The sequence below is a fragment of the Nelusetta ayraudi genome, unplaced genomic scaffold (assembly GCF_046127955.1).
Source record: "Nelusetta ayraudi isolate G7.1 ecotype Tasmania unplaced genomic scaffold, CSIRO-AGI_Nayr_v1 ptg000002l, whole genome shotgun sequence".
Lineage (NCBI taxonomy): Eukaryota > Metazoa > Chordata > Actinopteri > Tetraodontiformes > Monacanthidae > Nelusetta > Nelusetta ayraudi.
Window position 1 is genome coordinate 9,528,023 of NW_027466052.1, and position 21,174 is coordinate 9,549,196.

General features: G+C 43.2%; 1 protein-coding gene across 3 annotated transcripts in view; it reads left to right on the forward strand.

Annotated features, from left to right (window-relative positions):
* nfat5b (nuclear factor of activated T cells 5b) overlaps positions 1–21,174 on the forward strand; it is a 29,324-nt gene that overhangs the window by 3,690 nt on the left and 4,460 nt on the right. Inside the window, exons 1-12 of one of the 3 annotated variants that reach the window (XM_076022825.1) lie at positions 10,751–10,828; positions 12,299–12,361; positions 12,883–13,495; positions 14,425–14,611; positions 15,266–15,456; positions 15,591–15,763; positions 17,083–17,217; positions 17,303–17,355; positions 18,156–18,288; positions 18,694–18,768; positions 18,903–19,006; positions 19,221–21,078. In XM_076022825.1, the coding sequence (XP_075878940.1) occupies positions 12,888–13,495; positions 14,425–14,611; positions 15,266–15,456; positions 15,591–15,763; positions 17,083–17,217; positions 17,303–17,355; positions 18,156–18,288; positions 18,694–18,768; positions 18,903–19,006; positions 19,221–21,078 (3,517 nt within the window). In that variant the 5' untranslated portion in view covers positions 10,751–10,828; positions 12,299–12,361; positions 12,883–12,887. Of the gene's footprint in view, positions 1–10,702; positions 10,829–12,298; positions 12,362–12,882; positions 13,496–14,424; positions 14,612–15,265; positions 15,457–15,590; positions 15,764–17,082; positions 17,218–17,302; positions 17,356–18,155; positions 18,289–18,693; positions 18,769–18,902; positions 19,007–19,220; positions 21,079–21,174 lie in introns of those variants that run through there. The other 2 variants (XM_076022810.1, XM_076022818.1) reach the window with 2 other exon arrangements.

Consider the following 21,174-nt stretch of genomic DNA (forward strand, 5'->3'; position numbering starts at 1 on the left):
TGCGGTGTTGGTGGCCATGGTGCGGGAAGCTTTTACTTCCAATCTTCTTGTAGAGGAATTTTCGCACTCTTCCGCTAAAAACCCAAAGCCCCTGTGAGATCTAACATCCAGCCCTCGCGTCTCTTTTCAGACGGAGCAAGATGATTCTCAGTTAAGACGGTAATTCTTGAGTGCAGAGACTCCTGGCAGAAAGAAGCAGTTCCATTTGCAGTCACGAGGCAGTGGCGAGGTGTGAGGGCATTTCCTCACTCTAATGAAGTTGGCACAAAACTGAGATCAGATGAATTTTCTTTTGAGAACAGAACATCTCAATACTGATATTTAATATTTTTAAACACCAAATGACATGGTGGCATGACAGGATCCAGAAAGTCAATTGTCTTTTTTTATCCCAAATACTTATTAGTGACTGAACCAAATGAAAAGCCTTAAATGGTAATCAATAATTAAAAACTCTTTTACACCATCGTCAGCTGTGTAAAAACACCTACAGAGAGAAAAAAATGTGTTTCCACCCACATCACAGTTGATGATATTTTCAGACCTTACGTTATCTGACACATCAGATGCTTTGTGCTGTTTTTTTAAAATTATTTTTAAGATTGTGAGCATGTCTAAAGTGTGACTGAAATGCTTTGAAAGTTGACAGATAGGACTGGTGGAGTCTATCAAGACTCGGGTCTATCGTCTTTTTTTTTACCCTGTGTACATTAAAGTATTCAAAGTGCACTGTTCACCCATGAATACTGATCATTTTAATTTCCAATGTGGTGGAAACTGGCTTTACCACACAGTTCTTTCAAGACTGCCCAACACAACAGAAACATGTGACGCAGCTTTGTGTAATTTGATATTTTAGCCTCATATAATAAAACCGTCCCGTGAGTCTCTTATCGTTTTCAGTTTTCAAGTTTGCCAAAGCTCTTTTAAGTACTTGGTCTATTTGAAGACTGGCTGTTGTGCACTGCTTAATTATATGTTTTAATCAAAATTTAAACTGACCCTTTAAAACCTTGATGACTGTGTCTTGTTAGTTATTGAACACTGTTGTTTTTGCCAACTCCAACTCCCAGTGTATCAAGCTCATGTGTTTTTTATTTAGTACCACCTTGAAGTTATTACTTAGTATTGCTGCAATTGCACTGATGCATTTAAAAGAACGATGGGTCAACAAAAGGATCAAATCATGGTTCTTTTGTGAACTCCAAACCAGAAGTCAGATTTGTTTATATGACTACAATCTTTTCCTAACCTTAACTATGTGTTTGTTATTGCACCGTGGCAACAAGCTGCCCGGCATCAATTAAGTAGTGAATTTTAACTTTAACCACTGTGTTTTTGTTGGTTCAACCTTCAAGTCTTTTTTTTTTTTGTCTTTGATACTAAAGCTTTCCCATCATTTTGTCACAATAGATAAAAATGTGACAAATTAGTTTTTTCCCCAACTTGGATGGATTTTTACTGACATGGACAGGAAAAGTTTTAACCCTTTTAAACCACAGCTGTAGCTTTTTGCCTCTTCTCATTCATTCTTTTGTGTTTTTCGCAAGTGAACTACTTCTGCGTATAAGATGGAGTTTTCTTAAAATGTGTTTCCTGAATAATGTAAATATTTTGAATGTGAAAAAGCAATTTTTGCTATTGTCCAAATGTTTTCAACATCGACCATGGAGGGACCTTTCAGACACAACATCTGATCCAGATATAATGGACAGCGTTGGTTTTCACTGTGGGATCAGTCAGTCTTTGTTGTCTAAATCCCTGCCTTTCATACAACCTGTCACATCACAGAATCTCCTCACAGAGGCTCATATGGAGAGGTATTCCATGACCTTCAAAAATTCTGTAGTGAACCAACGTACAGCACCAATGTGGTACCTCAATATCCTGTGTTTTCATTTGTTTCTGTCTGAGTCATCAGCTGCTTCCTTTCAGACTGACTGGACTGGACGGGCAGATCTCCCTGTGCATCCTGCCATTGTTGGCACGCTTGATTACTTTTTTTTGAGGGGGCTTTTAGACGTTTGAAGAGGAGCGGGGATGTGTGGTACGATGGATTACAGAAGCATAAGACTCATGTCCCTTGAAAGTCGAAATTGAGCCTTTGTGCGTTCTCCGTTGACTTGATAACTGTCATTAAGTCTTCGCTGCAGTGGTAAGAAAAGAAAGGTGGCACTGAGAGATGCACCTAACAACTGTCTTGCGGAGCCCGAAAGACTTGGGGCGCATGGGTCCTTGCCAAGACCTTAGCCTGGATCATGTGAGATTTAAAGGCACAAAACCAAAACATAGCCAGCACAAACATCCATTAAGGATGTCTGATTCCCCTCAAATCTAAAACATTTCATCAAATTGAAAAAAAAAAAAAAAAAAATAGCTGAAAAAAGGATTAAGTAAAAGCAGATGAAAAAGGAAGTCACCTTTATGGACTTGCAACCCAGTTCTCTTTTTGTTGTTGTGACCAGATGATTTTTTTCTTTCTCTTTTTTAACATATAACTTCCTGCTTGTTACACAACAGTAAAGTGTGCCAATAAGCAAGAAGGAAGAGTGGTGGACACCAAGAATACCAGTCTGTGCGATCACTATCTGGTTCGTCATTACAGTGACTGATCATTAAAGTGCTGCATGCGGAGTCATACTGTGCAACTCGTAAAGATGGTGATTCTTAACAGCGGCGGCTTTGTGGGTTTATGAAAATGACTGTTTTTTTTTTTTTAGATTTTCTTAAAGAATGTCGGTCCATCATTACTTTGAAGTCCTCCTAACCTCAGAGAGAAGTTCCCTTTTCATGTGTTAATTTGAAAACAAAGGTCATGTTTGCTTGTAGGCCCCACACACAGTGCAGCCCTTTGCCTGAGGACAAGTCAGGGCATGTCAAGGTGAAACGACCTCTCCCAGAAAGAAGAAAATGCAAATTATTGCTCTTCCTTTTCCCACTTTTTATCTTTCGTCCAGTTCTTCCCACTTAACCGTTGCATCTAAGGTTAATAAGTCATTGACTATTTTTATTTTTCATCCCCATTCTTCACGTACTGTCGTAGCAAAAAAGATGATTTTTGGAGAGGAAAAAAAATAACATACCATTAGCATCAGAAAAAAATATGATCCTCTGTGTGGGAACTTTCATCTTAAATGAAAGTGAAAGTGTTTTTAATTAAAAAGCTTCAAATGGGCTAAACCAGACTCTTCTCTTCTTCTCTTGACCAGACATCAAAAGCGTTTCACACAAAGATGCCTGCAGTGCTTTCAGAAAAATTCTTCATTTTATATAGGCCGCAACAAATATTCAGGTTCTTGTTTGAGGTGCTTGAAAAGTGTTGACCACTTTTTCCCAGGATACTGTTTTGCTGTAGACATGTTAAATCCCTAATTAGACTTAACACTAAATCGTCTTAACAGATAAATTAAGGCGTAGGCTTAGTCCGTCTGGAGTAGGTGAGCTTGGGTGACCTCATCATAAATCTGCATAGAGGCCAAACAAGGAAGACTTTATGAGAACTGACAGGCTGTAGGTTGGCTGTATGCTTTAAAGAATAGAGTTGAGGAGAGGCCTTTTTAAGGCTGTGATTATTTTGACGTTTTATAATGACCTGTGCGCCCAGATGTTTTTGGCATTTAGTTCCTTGGCCAGTATGCTCTCACTTTTTCTATCGTCAACGTTTCTACTGCCTCAAAACAGTGATAGATCATCTGGATTCTTGTGCAGTCTTTCCTTGATGTAATTTACAGAAAAAGAAAGAAAAGCTGTTAATCTTTTTCAACATTCTTCCCTAAGTACACTGACTTTTTTTTTTGCACCTGTGATTGCTGATGCACTGCATTTATGAGCACAGGGTGGCAATTTCTGTACACAACACGCAGGTTATGCCAAGAGCCTCTGCATCAGTCTTTCATCTCCAGTGGTCTGAAATCACTGCTTGTTTTTTTAATTTTTTTTTATTTAACTTGTGTACTTCTAAGATGGAGACTGTTACTGTGACCCCAGCAATGAAGTCACCACCTATCCTGCAAAACTAACTTAAGGGCTTAGAACCACAAACCAAGACGATAAAAATAAATGTTTAGCCTCACTTTAGACCTGGAATTGAACCTGAACTGTGCGAGCATTGACTATGTCGGATTTCTAATTAATGTGTAGAGGAACACAAAATAGTAATTAGACAGGGGTTCTGAAGTCCTCACTGATGTGTTGGGAGATTCAAGAAAAAACAAGAAGCTGTTGTGCATAAAACGTGCAATACCCCGTGTATGCACGTGGTAGCCCTTCTTTTGTCTGAGGCTATTTTGCTAGTTGGTGATATTTGTTTCCGTCTATCTACATTTCACCTGCTAAATTCAGACAAATGAGAATTCATGCAATTCTCAGTCCATTACTTTCCAAAAAGTCAACAACAATTCCGAAGTCAGAAGTTGGTATATCCAATGCTGTTAAGAGCCGCTCTTAACAATAAAATTGATTGATAAAATTAGTCACACCAACAGTTAATCTGTGGCCAAAATTAGTCTTGCACTTTTTTCCCCCTCATAAGCTCAATGACTTTGGTTACTTGTCATTAGTTGATCTTTTAGCAATAACAGTGTCACTCTGTGACAACAGTGCAGGTAGACTAGCCTTTATTCCACAGGAGAGTCGTGTGCCTTTCTTGCCCGTCTATCTAACTGATAATGGTCCTGCGATACAATAATGATGAAATGTGTTCAGTGGCTGCCTCTTGCCTCAGCGGTTTTCCGGTAAGTTAGGCAGCTTCTGTGACAACTTCTGTGTTGGCACACTGCTGGTTTTGTTGAACTGCTCTATTATTGTGTGTGTGTGTGTGTGTGTGTGTGTGTGTGTGTGTGTGTGTGTGTGTGTGTGTGTGTGTGTGTGTGTGTGTGTGTGTGTGTGTGTGTGTGTGTGTGTGTGTGTGTGTTAGATGGAAACAAAACGTCACTTCAGATGTGATTTTACTGGAAGCATTGTGTTGAATGACTTTCCAGTATCTGTGTGTGTGTGTGTGTGTGTGTGTTTTCCCCTATAAATAGTTTGAATTCCACTGCTTTCTGAAGTCTTTCATGTCAGGCTCGCTGCCTGTTTCATCCAACTTTTTGGAAAACGCATGTATATGTAGATGTGTAGATTTTGAACCGAACTTGAACCCAAAACTGTTGATACGTTTGTTTCGCACGGTTATTATGCACAGCCAAAAGCTCACAGGAAGACTGTCTTAGTTGTAATGGCCATAGACTTGGTGGTTTAGCCCCGCAGGGGCCTGAGTGGGCTGTTTTGTTCAGTCACGATAGTGGTCGTGGTTTGTTGAAAGCAAGTTACGTAAACTGATGCCTGGAGGTTGTTCCTGAGAGGTTCAGGATTAACTGGACTGGCACAAACTTTCAGCCTGGTGTGACACAAAGACTTACCCTGATCCAAGTGCTGGTTGACCTGTGTTGAAAGAATAAACCCTTTCAGACCCTGAACTGTTTTGAAAAAGCCATGTTAGTCTCATGCAAACGACTGTTAAATGTTTATCTTTGGGATGGATTTCAGTCAACAATCACCACAGCACCTACAAAAAGGTGCTTTTTATTTATTCTTTTTACGAGGTGTCCCACCAAACTGTCTTTGCTGTTTCCAGAATTTGACGATTATGGCCGATTGTGAATACTTTAGCAATCCACCCTGTAGATGAAAGTTGTAGCTCACTCGCAGGTTGCCTATTAATATTTGTGTACATATGATCAGCAGTGGGCATGGCCCTGGCTGGCCTGCATTAACTTTGCTTGCCTTCACCACGTCCATGACATCGCACCTCGCTTCATGGCAAGACTTCGCACACCAACACGAGCACTTCTTTCTTGGTTGGAAGAAGCCAATACGCAAGTTCCTGTATGTTCGTCATGGCAAAGTCACTAAAGACACCAAAAGGAGAAGTTGTTGAAGGGAGGCAACAGAGCCCTGCCCAGGTGACGATGGTGGTTTCCTGCCCAGCACCCTGTGGGAAGGGAAAACAAAGTTTCCATCTACCAGGTTTAGGTGAACCTCAGCGCTTTGATTCACTACTTTACAAGTCAATGCATCCGAAACGACAACTTAGAAACTAACATTTTGAGCTGGATAAACCAAATGTAATATTTGACCGAGATTGATGGAGCGCATGCTCACTGTCTACCTTGTGAAAACTCTTAAATGTCCCCTCTGTTTCCTGAGCCTTATTTTATCATACACCACCATGGTGTCATTTTCCTTCCTCAAAGCAGTAACCTCGAAAATGCAATGGCAATCCCTCCATTAGCATTGGCTGCTATTGTGTTGGAGGCTTCAGTGTAAGAAACACCCTTTCAACACATTTTGAGTCATCGCATCTGCGCAACATATGGTTTGGCCGGAGGCGTGTCAGTCAAAATGAAAGTTGTGTTTTTTCCTGCTTGACGTCTCATCAGATGAGAAGGCATTTTGTTTTGCGGGATAACTATGAAGTAGGTCAAATGTTTATCATATAGAGGTACTGCCTTTTCAGTAGTTGAATCGTGTCTCCATTGCAGTCCAATACACCTTGACCAGAGTTCATGCAAACAGTCAATTTAATGGATCTTTACTTGTCTTGATCATTTTGATGGCACATTAAAGCAGGATATATACGCCGGACTGTAAGTAACTCTAATGACAATACACAATGATATTTGACCGGATGTGAATTTGATTATTATGCAATTTATGTCAATTATTTTGCGTTGGTCACTCTTGAACAAGAATTGAACAACAATTAATGTACTGAGCACAATCTGCATACATGCTGTTTCAGTCACATTTTCTTAATATTTCCATCACTTTAAACAGTCATAGCCCAGCAACAATCTCTTCAGTGACGTAATGCATGACTGTCTGGAACACTTTGAAAGCAAGTAGCAAGATTAACAGCCCCCCAAAAAGAATGATAAATAAAATTGTACCGTAAATTAAATTAAATTTTCAAGCAATTAAATCTGCCCACTTCTAAGAGAGGCAGATGATTCATTGGTGTATATGAATCGTTAAATCAGCCGATGTGTACCCAGTTGTCCAACTGTAGCTGCTTGTGCTCTTGTTTACTCCGCCAGATTATTTCCTACGCGTATGAGCACATAGCGCCGGCCGTTTTGTGGTACTGGCTGCATGTGTGAACAAGCTCAATCAAGAAATTATTCGCAACCATTTTTCTTGCTATTCTCTGGCATTCATGTATGAAGCAGGATGAAGTCAGCAGTTTTCTCATGTTCACCCATGAATCATCGTGAAGCTACCTACAGAGTTTGAAAATGGGCAACTCAAGAAGATTTGATTTTTTTTTTTAGTGGGGGGGGCAGTTTTTACAAAATCCAGGAATTTTTCAGCGACAGAAGTGCAAGCTGTTCGTCATCTTTCTATGAGGAGAATTCCTTTTTGTTCTTAAAACCTAATTTGATGATCTATAGCTAAATAAACCAACTAAAGTTTTAACAATTGTGAGTGAATATTCGGTGCTGGTCAGAGCTAGTCACACATTGGCAGCTAGTCTGCCATCAGTCTGCCATCACAGAGCATCTGTGGCTTCACATGTAGCTTAGCGCTACATAAATCCAAGCCATTATTATTATTTAACAGTAATAAGAATCTGAATGGAAGGTGCGTGCTGCCATTTTCCCTGCTAGCTGTACTGAGCGCTCTCAAAATAATCAACTTTTTTTGCTCTTCATAAAGGTCCTGAGCTGTTAGTAGGCCATATCTTTCCTTTTGTCTAATTTTCAGGACATTATCTCATGAGAGCAGCCGAAGCTCAAAAGCCCTGTGCTGCGCTGGCCCGAGTTGCTATGGAGCCTGTGGCAGCCTTCATGTAGGCTTGGTTGTAAACATTTCAGCGTTGTTGTACATGGTTTGCTGCAGGTGCCAGACCGTCACTGTTTTGTTTTCCTTTGCGGTAAATTAAAATGATTATACTTTCAGTGTGAGTGTTGGGTGAAACCATCCCTCGTAGATTCTATTTATGTTGGTTTACCAATATTATGTCAGTTTACCAACTCTCTGTATGTGAAATGGATACGCTTTCAACTTTAGTAGGTTATTCTCTTGTTTCATTGCCTAACAGGATTTCCACACGACAACCTGTTTAGCAAGTCGAAGTGCAGGAAATGCTCTGGGAGCACGATACTCGAGGCAGAGAGCGGTCGTGGAGTCACACTCCTCTTGAAAAAAAAAAGAAAACAAGCCTGAGTGCCACACCCCAGGTGCCAGGGCTAGTAAGAGCAAGCAGCAGGAATGTGACTGAAATGAATGGGAGCGTAAGCCCTGCCAGTCATGCGACCCGCGCTCCTTTTTTATTCACCTTTAGGCTGCGCTTAAAGTGCGGCTACAGCGCCTCGCAAGAGATGCCTCCGATATTTCTCAATCGTCTCCTTAACAAAACCACTCGTCTGTCTGCGGTCTCCAGCCTGCGTGGCGTCCTGCTCATCCCTCTGTTTACTCTGTAAACGTGCGAACCGGTTGATGACGCTTGCATTGAACAACGGAACGTATTGACGGGCCCGATCGCAGCGGACCACGCAGTGGCTGCGGACGTGCACGGGTTGTGGGGGCCGCGCTTTGATGTGTTATTGTGACGATCCCAGACGTCGGACACAAAATGAAAGGTTTTCCACATTGGTCTGCACAACGTGATTGCTGCCTGAGGTTATAATCAAAACGTCACGTGTGCTGCAAATTGGTTTATATCTCAGCCAGCGAAGCTGCACCTTTTTAATTTATGCAGGTGTGTATGTATTAAAGTTCCCTCCATGTGACAGGAAGCGTGTCACGTTGGATGAAAATTTAAAGAAACCCTCTTTGTTTTCTAAATGTCTATGGCTTACAAACATGTGGCTAAATAAGAAGCTTTTTTTTTCACCCTTTAAAAAAAAAAAGTGTGTGTGTGTGTGTGTGTGTGTGTGTGTGTGTGTGTGTGTGTGTGTGTGTGTGTGTGTGTGTGTGTGTGTGTGTGTGTGTGTGTGTGTGTGTGTGTGTGTGTGTGTGTGTGTGTGTGTGTGTGTGTGGAAACACAGGCCAGCCAGTGATTCGAGGCTGCTACTCCGAGTGAAGAGTGCATATTTTCTGTCTGTGCGGTTGGCAATCTGTTTACTGGAAGAGTTGCTCACTCTGAGCACATGTTGCTGCATGTGCAGTCAGCAAGTCAGCGCCGACTGAACCGCTGAAGTGTAAACGCGGGGCCAGAGAAAGTGTTTTTGTGGAGCTGTCGGGGGGGGTGGGTGGTGGTTGTATTTGTGTGTGTCTTTGATTTTGTTTGGAGAACTTTGCAAATAGCGAGTGAAAGGCCACACCAAAACACGGCGTGCACGTGTCCTCAGAGGAGCTTTTTTTTCTTCTTTTTTTCCCCCTTTGGTTCCGAGCGTCCAGATTTAAGCTCCCTTTATGGGAACCTGCATTCCCTGCTCTTCCACGAGCGGGCTGTGCTAGACCGGAGGGCTTTGGGGATGAAGGGGAGCGTGGGCCTGGTTTCAGAGTGTCCCAGGTTTGTCTTTTGTACACAGCGAGTGGTAACAATGGGAGGGCTAAGTATTTGATATACACACCGGACCCTGGGACTCATCTGCAAATAATTAAAGCTGGCAGTTGGCAGAGAGGAGAGTCAGGCAACTGTAATGGCTGCTCTCAGTTCATACCATAATATTTTGATGATGAATCGGGCTGCTAGTAAAAGTGTTGTCACGCTGTTGACCCAAGGCTTTCTCCCCTGCCGCGGCCCTCGGGGAGGTGCAGAGAGCAGTGAGAAAGCCTTTGTATAGCCCGGCTACCTGTTTATAAAGAGCTCTGCTGTGCCGCATTTACTCCTACCTTACCCTTTTCCCAGCCGGGTGAACAGAATGATCACAAGGGAGGGCATTTATACTCCACACTCAGCCATCTCCCCTAAACATGGTTGTTCTGGAAATCAAAAAGTTCACAGATAGTTCTGCAACAAAACATTTTGCATTCCATATTGGTCAAATGCTCTAATTGGATCGTTATTTACAGGGAGCACAGTCTTGCACTTTCAATTGTTAGTGCTCTTTAACTTTTTATTTTATTGATTTTTTGGGGGGATATTCTGGCCTCACTTCTATTATTAACAGTTGCCACAAGCCAAAATGTGCATAAAGACAAAACTGGTTTGCAGTGATAAGGATCTGTCCCTCATCCTTGGTGTTGGCTAATTATAGTTCATTTCAGTGCTGCAGGCTACTGTTATTCATTATCTGTTAAGAATGTTGCACTTTTTCAGTTTGGGTACTTTTTGTCATTTGTGATGTAACAACTTTAGCATTTTAGATCATGTGGATCAAACATGTGCCGTCCTGTGTTTTTAAAATATTTGAAAAAAAAAAAAAAAAAAAAATCTTGCCGTCTTTGAAGTTGCCATTTTAGTTATGGTTGTTGCTGGCTGCTAAAATATTGGCGAACCTGAAGAGCCAAGTCAATCTGAGGGTATTAAATGATGACTTAACACCACTGTCATTTGCGTTGGTCGGCCCGCCGGGTATTTCCGTGGCATTCATAGAGTTTTGCAACTTCTGGTTCACTAATCTGGAAACCAACAATGAATTCTGAAAAACTTACATCTAACTGGACTGCATGGGGAAACAGCAAAATACAATTGTATATACATTTGTGTCTGATGGAATTTTATCAGTTCACTTTCCTGACACCACATTCATTTTTTTCACATTGCCTTTCTCAGAGTCAGCATATGACCTTCACCTTGGCGAGCTGCACCTCTCTTCCTTCACGCAACTGAGCCCCAAAGCCATGAGTCAAAAGAGTGGCGGAGAAGTGGGCCCTCCTCTCTCAGCGACACGAACATCAGGTACGATTTTGCTTTGCCCGTGTTTACGCCGACAGCAATCAGGGCCCAACATGGCCAGAAATTCTACAACAACACAACCCTCGCTTGAGGGAACTCGAGCAGCCTGGCGCTGTGTGAGCTTTACATGTCGGTCAAGATAAAAACAAACTTGGAAATTAGTTTTTTTTGTAGGTATTCACACTGAACAACTAATGGTAGCAGCGTTGTTGTGAGAAATAGAGGATTCGCTCAGTATGATGGATGTCCTCTAATATCTGGTTAAATTGTCCAGGTCTTAGCTCCACTGTTAGATGGCCCATCATATAGATTAAGGGTTTAAACAGTGTACAGTACACAATAATGATGAGTGAGCAAACTAAGCTTTTTAGTCAGAGCTCGACATGGTTGTTGTAACGTTTTTCCTCCCCATTTTCTAGAAAATTAATCGGCTTTAAGTGATTATAATCACCTTGTTGACACTTTTGTTTTGCAGAGTGGACATTTTGAAAGCAGGAGAGGATTTTGAAAACACTTGAAATGTACTTTTACTTCATTACTCCTTTTTTGAAAACAAATAAACAAGTACTTTCAAATGCCAACTTGCTTTTGGTCATTTTGATGCCTACAGGATATTGCGCTGGAACAGATTTTCTCCCAGTGACTGGAAATTTTTGAGAGTTTGAACAGTTGGGCTGTCTGTTTTTCTTCTGCTGACATTAAACAGCGTACAAAACACAAAACAACCAGAGTGCTTAGTGCATGCATAAAAGGGACAACAGTGGTTTATGGCTTATTTAAAGTATTATCTTAAGTTCTGGAAACTCTTGGTTCTGGTTTTTATTGAGTTGTGATCCATATGGAATGCAAATTAGAACCACCCATAAATAATCAATAAACTAAGGAGAAAAACAAGCTAAAGTAAAAGAAAAGAAAAGAACACAAGCCAAAAAAAGTGCAATCCATCATTTGTTTTATATTCAGCACCGTCTCTGCTGCTGTGAAACCTGAAATGATTATACAGCCTTATATTTATTAACTGTTTTCCCTTTCAACACCAGCAGCTTTATTGGCCACCAGCAAGTATTTGCTCAATGACTTGTTATTATTGTATGAGTTTGGTTTGTGAGCATGTGTGTGTCTGTGTTTTTACACTTGGTCAAACTGACACAACTCCTCATTTCAGTGTTCCTCTCTTTCTTTCCAACTGTTTTGCAAATTAATGAGTCACCAAACAATCCAGATTGTCAGCAGCAGTCTGACTCTTTTTTTCTTTTTTTTTTACAATCTGATCTGCAACTTCACCAGGTTTTCCCATTTCTTCATCATAACTATTTCATTGCTTTTGAACGAAACAGTGTATGTCAGCATGCTGGAGCAGCAGTTTCTGAGGAAAAAAAATACCCTTGTCATGATTGAAAAATCTGAGTACCATTTTTTTTTTTTACTGTTCAGCTCTTATTGCTCATTCGCTGTCTCATTTTTATATTCCAGGAAGTTCCCTCTGAATCAGGGAGTGTCTGCATATAAAATGGTCTGCAGTTCTCTGCTTCATAGGTCAGAAGCTTGTTTATTTTGTCTATGTGGCTACGTTCAGTCCCAACAAAATGAACTATTGTAGCACAAATGAAATAAAAGAAAGAAGAAAATGAAAAACAAAGCTAATAATTGGCATGCATCCTGTTAAAATTCATATTATACCCATATTTAGCCTCTTTTTTTTATTATCACATCTGTTGTATTGGCCTATTAACAGATTTTAAAAGAGATTCTTTTGTGATCCCTATTGTATTTATACCTTGTTAGCATTTTACTCACTGTACAGTCACAATTATCCTTCTCTTATCAATACTGCAGACACACACACAAGAGCCAATGAAAAGAGGGAAATTTCATCTGCCTTAAGGCAAATAGCTGACTGTCAGGCCCCGTGTGGGGGGGAAATTTAAAAAAAAAAATCGAAAAAAGGACAAAACTAAAAACAACAACAAATCACAATGTGATTTGCTGCCTACATGGGACTGCTAGCCATTGCTGGTCAAGATTGTATTTATTAACTGTAATTCTTTGAACTGTAGATGCCATGTCCTCTTCTATGACCATGGAAGGCCCCCGCAGTGCTTTTTCCACCTCCTCCAGCACCGCCCCTTATTCCAGTACTTGTGCCGGTGACCAGAACCATGATCACAGTGGCAATGTCGAGGCAGAAGACATCAGGAACAGCAGAGCTGTGCCCGAGGTCGTCCCGGCAGAGGGCGGGAACGGGAGCGGCCGGGCCGGCGTCGACCCGGGTGCAGGTAGAGGCGCCGCTTGCCAGGAGGGCCAGCCGCATCACCAGATGGCACCGTCGAAGCGCCGCACCGTGCTCAACATCTCTCCGCCGCCGCTCGACCTGCTCGACGACAGCCTCATGTCCTGCCAGGATGAGGCCACCTTGGACTCGGAGCAGAGCAACAGCATGTGGTTGGACGACTCCCTGTCCAACTTCAGTATCATGAGCACCGTCTCGTACAATGACAACACCGAGGTCCCTCGAAAGTCCCGCAAGCGCACCCCTCGCCAGAGGCCAGGCCCCAAGCCCGTGCCTGCAGAGGGCGCCAGCATGGACGTGTTCGACGCGGACAGCGCCAAAGGTCCACACTTTGTCCTGTCGCAGCTGGGCTCAGACAGCAAGACGGGATCAAAAGGAAGGTTTGTGTCTCTTCTGGGCCCACTAGTAAAGCTTGTTGTTTCACCTGAGGGGGAACAGTGCACGTTGCGCATGACACATGTGTTGTAGTCCTGATGCATGCCCTCGTTGCGTAGCAGCTGGTTGTCTGTCGCTCTGAGCGTCACACAAACATGATTTATTTTACAAGTAGCTTATGGCTACTTTTTGCAAAGCCCCACCCATCCAAGCAAAACGCCAAGTATTTTTGACTGCCTTTTGCTTGGGGCGGGTTCCAGTAATGCTTATGTCGTGAAAACGCATAACAAACGTAAAGGAAATCTCACATTGTGTAGTTTGCAAAATGCTTAATGGCGTGTGAAGCTTTTCTCTGGGGACACACATTTTGTGTCTGTGTGTATTTGTGCAACCATACAAAGTTGTCCCCTGAGTTAATGCACTTTCTCTGATTAGACCGCCAGACAGTCGAGTAGATTCCCTGCATGTAGTTGGTCCAACAGTATCAGACAGCTTGTCAACCAGGTGGAAATCTTCTACAAACTATTCTCCTCTTAATTTCCCACCACACTTTGGCCGAAGAAGAGCGGTCAGATCATAGAGTGGGGAGGGGCAGGATACTGGAACACAAACAATGGTCAGCCACAGTGAATCACAGAGCGTCTCTCAAAGACCTAGGATAAGCAGAGCAGATTGAATAAACAGATAGCCCTGAACGCTTTAAGACCCGGAGTTAGAAATATGCTTCGTCAATGAAAGACATTTTTAACTCATTGCGGCGCTCTGGGCATCATGGGGTATACTGTATACACACAAATAACACATGCAGGTATGTTTTCTGCTAAAGCAAGTTCCACAACAGTGTAGTCTAATACCAACGTGGGTGCACAGCCAAAAATAAATGACTGGAAAAGATACTAAAGATTAAACCTGATCTTTGTGGTCTTTCTTTCAGCTCTGATGACCCCCAAACAGCCAAACAGAAATTAGGAATCCTCTTGATGCAGTACCCATCAAAGAATGAGGGCAAGGAACTGAAGATTGTCATCCAGCCTGAAACTCAGCATCGAGCTCGATACCTGACGGAAGGCAGCCGTGGCTCAGTCAAAGACCGAGATCAGCAGGGCTTCCCCACTGTAAAGGTAATTCAAACTCTTGACAGGGTGCAACTCTTTAAGGCTCACTTACTAGTTGGATTTGCGTCAGGGGCTTTGGTAATCTGCCAATATGCAATCAAGTTTTGTTTTTGAATATACTTTGAAAGAAGCCTCTTGTTTTCCTGATGCTTAAGGCTATTACCTTTCCATGTTAACTGAGCTTAATGCATTGAAATGATTGTGCACGGATTAAACACCTTGCAGACAGCCATGCTTTCAGACTAGAGTCTCTATGGTCTACAGATGACTCCAGGCCCAAAGCAGCTATAGTTTTTTTTCTTTATTTTTTTAACATCTATGGCTAATTAATATCAGGCTCACGCAGATGCTGAACACTTGCATCGACTTCAGGAATAAAAGTTACAAAGGAGATGACAGACTTTGTGGCTGGCTGTTAAAAGCCTGGCTTGATTGCTCACAGGGGAAGAATCAAAGTGATTAACTTTGACACAAACTGTGAGTGAATGATAATTGCAATAATCATTAGTAGTAATGGTGGTGGTAAAAAAGAAATAAACATAAGATTCAAAAGCCAGAATGGATGGCAACACTAATGGATATGATGCATACTGTTACGATTCCTGCTTCTGACAGTATTTTCTTCTAACTGTCATTTTTTTCCTTTATTTTGTAATTCAGCTGGAGGGAGTGAATGAGCCGGTGGTGTTGCAGGTGTTTGTTGGGAATGACGCCGGGCGAGTGAAGCCCCACGGCTTTTACCAAGCATGCAGGGTCACCGGCCGCAACACAACAGCCTGCCAAGAGGTCGACGTTGATGGCACCACTGTCATCGAGGTGTCCCTCGATCCAAGCACCAACATGACACTAGCGTATGTACATTTACCCTCCAATGAAATTTTTGCTGCTTTCATGTGTTGGAAAGCCACAAACCTGCTGCCTCTGCTTTCGACTTTTGAACACTGTGAAGATTTTCATCCAAAACGCCTCTGTTGTCCCTGTGCAGCGTGGACTGTGTCGGCATCCTGAAGCTGCGCAACGCCGATGTCGAGGCCCGCATCGGCGTAGCCGGATCCAAGAAGAAAAGCACACGTGCTCGGCTGGTTTTCCGCGTCAACATCCCTCGTCCAGATGGCTCGATGCTCACTCTGCAGACTCCTTCATCTCCCATCCTGTGCAGTAAGTCATTGCCCTCATGCTTATCTTCTCAAGAACGGCCATTTTTCAAAGCAGTATTTCGTCATATGTGTATTTAAACGCTTTCTATTCAGTGTTCCGCGAAGCCTGGGAAATGGCATCATTATTTTACAGAACTTTTCCCAAGACAATAAATTACCAGTGGACTTGTCACCTACTTAGTTAATGGTTACCATCATGAGCCGAGATATTGTCTTCTTTAGAGATGTCCTGTTTAAAGTTTAATATAGCCTGGAGTCAGGAGGCGTCTTTTGAAGTCTGCATTTGGAAACAATGTGTAACAGTCCCTACAGATCCGGAAGTTCTATTAAATAATGAAAAGTATGAGGGTGTGTTTCGTTTTATAAACAGGAAAGACGTTCGCAGTCCATAAGAGAGTTCCAGGGCGAGTGCCTTTGAAATAACTCTGAGAGAGAGAGAGTCAGGAGAAAAGAAAGGAAAGAACAAAAGCATTTAGGCGTGTAAGTCTCTTGTGTTAGACCAGAGCCAGCATGCAGTCCAGTGAAATAGCTTTTCACAATGACACTTTATATTCTTATGTTATATGGTATTATAGTTCCAAATCTATTTGTACAGGGTTTTGAAAAAAAAACCTGTAAACATACAAACTCCTCTTTCAAAAATACCATATGATGATTTTTAGTACTTCTTTTTCTGTCTGTAGATCTGTTTATTTCCGTATAACATCATCGTATAAGTTCTTGCATTGTTTTTGGATAATTTTGCTAAATTTGCTAACCGTTTTGAATCTTTAACGGTTACAAAAAGTCTCACTCTCAAAGTATGATTCTTGTTAATATCTTCTGCTGTCACGTTAATGTTATTCACTTGGCAGTAATAAATAATTATTACGTTTTAAAATGGCTGTTTTACTGTCCCAGCGGGACTATAAATATGAATTGTTCATGGCAAGGATCATCCTGCGTGTTTTATGTGAAGTTTCTCACAGGATTCTGCAATGTTGGCAGTTCCCAATAAAGCAGCTTTCTTTTGTGCAAAAATGACATTGCGCAACGTTGAAACACGTCATAACTCTAATGCCTATCATTAGTATCAAGTGGATGAAAGCAAAACAGATGACAGTTAGGAAGGTTGGTTATTCAAAAACAGGAGTGAGATGGAGTTTTAGTCAAATATGTAGTTAGAGTTTTGGGTATAGCAATAATGGCTGCTTGGATGAAGTAAAAGAATTTAAAAAAAAATATGTACAAAAAAGTATTAAAGAAACCATTACAAGGATGTGTTGGGTGGAAATGAAGAAAAGAAGTGTTGCTATAAAATGATTATCTGTGTTGTTACAGCTCAGCCCGCAGGGATACCGGAAATTCTCAAGAAGTCATTACACAGTTGTTCAGTGAGAGGTGGGGAGGAGGTCTTCATCATTGGCAAAAACTTCTTGAAAGACACCAAAGTCATATTTCAGGAAAATGTTTCAGGTAACTTTGGATAATTGCTGGCTTGCTCATTCTTCACTCATTTCTCTGCCTTATTAAATCTGCTCTACCTTCTGTTTGGTTCCAGATGAAAAATCCTGGAAGGCAGAGGCTGAAATTGACATGGAACTGTTCCACCAGGTACGAACACAATAAGGCTTGTTTTATTTTCATGCCAAGTGATTAAATAGCAGTCGCTAATGAGCTGCGTAGATACATGCAGCCATTTTAGATTTGTGTGGGGGTTTTAGATGTAATCATCTTAAACGGCTGCTGGTTCAAAGGTTTGAGTAGTCTCATTGTGTTCTGACCTAATTAGACTGGCTCTCGAATGCTTCCCCCGAGTGTGTCTCAATCGTAGAGTTTATACCTTTGGCCCTGTAAACAAAACGATTGTAAGAAGATTGGATTGATGGCCGTGTGGCAAAGAGAAAGTACTGTGCGTGTGCGTGTACGTTTGCGTGTGTGTGTGTGTGTGTATGTGCGCGTGCGTGTGCGACTTACTGGATGACTTTCTTGACGAAGAAAACACCCTCAGGTTTACATTCTTTGTCCCTGACAGACTCTCATTGAGTGCGTGCGTCTACTATTTGTCAGCACATCTGTTTTTCAAGCCTTTCTCAAGCACCATTTTTCCTCTCAGTGAAATTGTGACACATTCGTTTACTCGGTTTTAATTTTGTTCTGTAAATTTGAGCAATAATAATTCCGCAAATGTCCTGTAGTGCTTCTTATACTGGCTCTATCTGGAGATATCAGTTCCAAAACTGCCTGTACCATGTTACTCCTCCTCCCTATTTAGTGCTTTACATGCTGATGGATTACATGTTTAAACATGTCATCCAAAAAATTCTGCTTCTTTGTATCTTCTTTCATGCTTTTCTTCTTTATTTTTCATGTTTTTAATTTATTTTTAATTTTTCTTTCTAATCTTCCCAAAGAATCACTTGATAGTCAAAGTCCCACCACATCAGAACCAGAATATCACCTCTCCAGTGTCAGTGGGGATCTACGTGGTGACAAACGCTGGGAGGTCCCACGACATTCAGCCCTTCACCTACACTCCAGACTCAGGTTTGTTTCAGTCACTTCATCTTCATTTGTTTATTTATTTTCTTTCAACCAGGAGCATCTTGTAGGATAGCGTCTAACCCTCTGATTATGAGGTCCTTGTTTACAAAACACTCAAGATGTCCTGGCAGGCCCCACAGCTGTGTCACTGTAAAGAAACAGGTTCTGTTGTAGCTAACAAGCAAATGGAGAAGAAAAAAAATACATTCCACAAAAATGGTCTCAGTCACAGGAATATGAGGTGAATCATGGCATTGTCTGTTCTTTAAAAAAAAAAAGTTATTTTTTCTCAACACTGCCACCTACAGATTGACAATCAGAACAACGTTCTGAGTCACGAAACGTGTCTCATTGTGAATGAAATGGACATGTAACATTATTATTGATCATCGTGATTTTCTTTTGCAGCCACAAGTGATGTTCCTGTGAAGACGGAGATGCCGTCTCCAGTGCAGACCTGCTCATTTGATGAACAAATCAAAGGTTGGTTTATTTGCTGATCTTCTGTATTTAAGTGCAGTATGAAAGGAACCTAAAACAGTGGTCCTTTTTAATGAATGTACTGTAAAGGGAAAAAACTATGCTTACAACTGCTGTCTATTTCTCCGTTGACCAAGCAGTTCTCGATGATGCCCTGATGCCTTCTGTGTTGCCTCTGGTGAAGAAAGAAGACATCACTCCAATGGAAGTCAGCAGTCTACAGTCTGCAAGTGTTTTTAAGGTGATATTCTGACCCATAGCCCCCATTGCAGACTAGTGATGAGCCTAACAAAGGGATTTGATTGAAATCAAACTCACATGAGTTTAGAAATTAGATGGGAATCAAAATGCTGTCTGTGCAAATGACTCGTCTTTAGGATAAAATGTACTGAAATAAAATTGGTTCACTGCTGCAATTACAATATTCCCCAATAACATTGTGTTTTGTCTTATAGCAAACCTCTGAACTCTGCCCAGCCCCGCAGAACACAGACATGGCTGCAGGACTTCTAAATAGTAACAGATCATTATCAGGCAAGCTGTCTCAGCCTGTGGGAGACTGTGACAAAGGCCCAGCTCCTGTTTTTACCCACACAGAGCCCCTAAGCACCATCCAGAAGCAGGACATCGCAGCCCCCAACACCTTCTCTGTGCCGGCCGATCCTCTTCTCCAACAAGGCTCCCAGCAGTTCCTCATGGAGGCCGGAGAGGCCCTCGGCCAGGAGCGGCCCAGCGCTGGTTCTGTGAACGTCAGAAGACTGTGTGGAGAACCCGCACCTCAACAGCAGCAGCTGCAAAACTTCCCTTCAGATGAGGTTTCCGAACTGGAAGAGGCAGTGAGGCATCTCAAAGCCAAAGGCTTCTGTAGCCTAACAATCCAGTCTAACGCCTCCATGGCCAACCAGCAGCAGCAGCAGCAGCAGCAGCAGCAGCAGCAGCAGCAGCACCACCACCTCCAGCAACAGATTCAAAAGCAGCAGATTCAACAACAACAGCAGCAGCAGCTTCAGCAGCAACAAGTGATCGAGAACTTAAAGCATCAGCTCTTCCAGTCGCAGATTGAGATGCAGTGTGGCATGTTTCAGGATGCCCCTCAAGGCAAGAACACAGAACAGCAAACTGCATCCCAGGGTGTCCAGGGGAACCTCTTCCAGCAGGTCCAGCAGCAGCAGCAGCAGCAGCAACAACAGCAGCAGCAGCAGCAACAACAGCAGCAGCAACAACAAGCTGCCTTGTTTCAGCAGGCGAGTGACATCCTGTCAATACAGACTGGCTTCCTTCAGCAGACACCCTCACACCCGTCCCCGCCCATTTTCCACAATCCCACATCTCTGGCTGAACCTCGAGACCCGCAGGCTTTGTTTCAGAAGGCCTCACAGGAGCAGGTCCAGGCCGCCATGTTCCAGAACACCATGACAGTACTGCAGTCTCCAGACCAACGGCCCTCGACCCCTGGACTATTCCTCCCTCAGTCCTCCTTGCCGTCGCAGCTGACTCCCGGCAGCGCTTCACAACAACAGCAGCAGCAGCAACAGCAGCAGCAGCAGCAGCAGCAGCAGCTGGCCTTCCTCACTAATCTGCAACCCCCTCCTCCTGAACCGCGAGCAGTATTTCAGGCCCAAACCCAGCTCTCGCCCATCCAGCAGCGGAGCCCGATTGAGCAGCCGCCGCAGGCCCCCCAGCCTCAGCTCCACCCTCAGCCCACCCAGCAGGGTCCACTGTTCCAGAGCATCTCCCCGCATCCGTCTGCAAACGCGCTCTCGCCGGTCCAGCAGCCGCAGCAGCAGCAGGGCCTGATGTTCTGCAGCAACCCCCTGCCGACCCCAGATCCGACGCCGGGTCTCATGTTCAGCAGCCAGGGCCCGATGCCGCCACTGACCAGCAGCAGTCTGGTTCCGCAAGACAGCCCCAACCCCTCTCTGCTCTTCTCCCAAGCCAACATGGTCGGCGTGACCCAGCAGGACCGCTGCGAGCCCATGGCCCTGGGGAACCCCGCCGATCCCCGTCAGCAGGTCATGTACCAGGAGCAGCAGCCGATGCAGCTGGGCGGCAGCTCAGCCGGCCAGCAGGAGCCGCCTGTGGGCCTCTTCATGCCTCAGGCCAGTATGAGCTCGCTGCAGGGCGGACTGGCTGCCCGGGAGCTCACACAGTCGCACTTGTTTGGCTCGCAGAACGGCGTGGCCAACCTCCAGACCAGCACCTCCTCCCCGGTCCAGCAGCCGGGGACGCTGTTCCAGACGGGTGTCGGTGGGAGCATCAGTCAGGCCAGCCAGCCTCAGCAGTCTGGCCTCTTCCTGTTTGGCATCCAGAACGGTGAGGACTTGATTACACAGTTAGCGCGCAGAGCATTATTGACTATAAACAGGTTGAGATGATAGAAATTATATGAATCATCCTCAAAATTTAGAA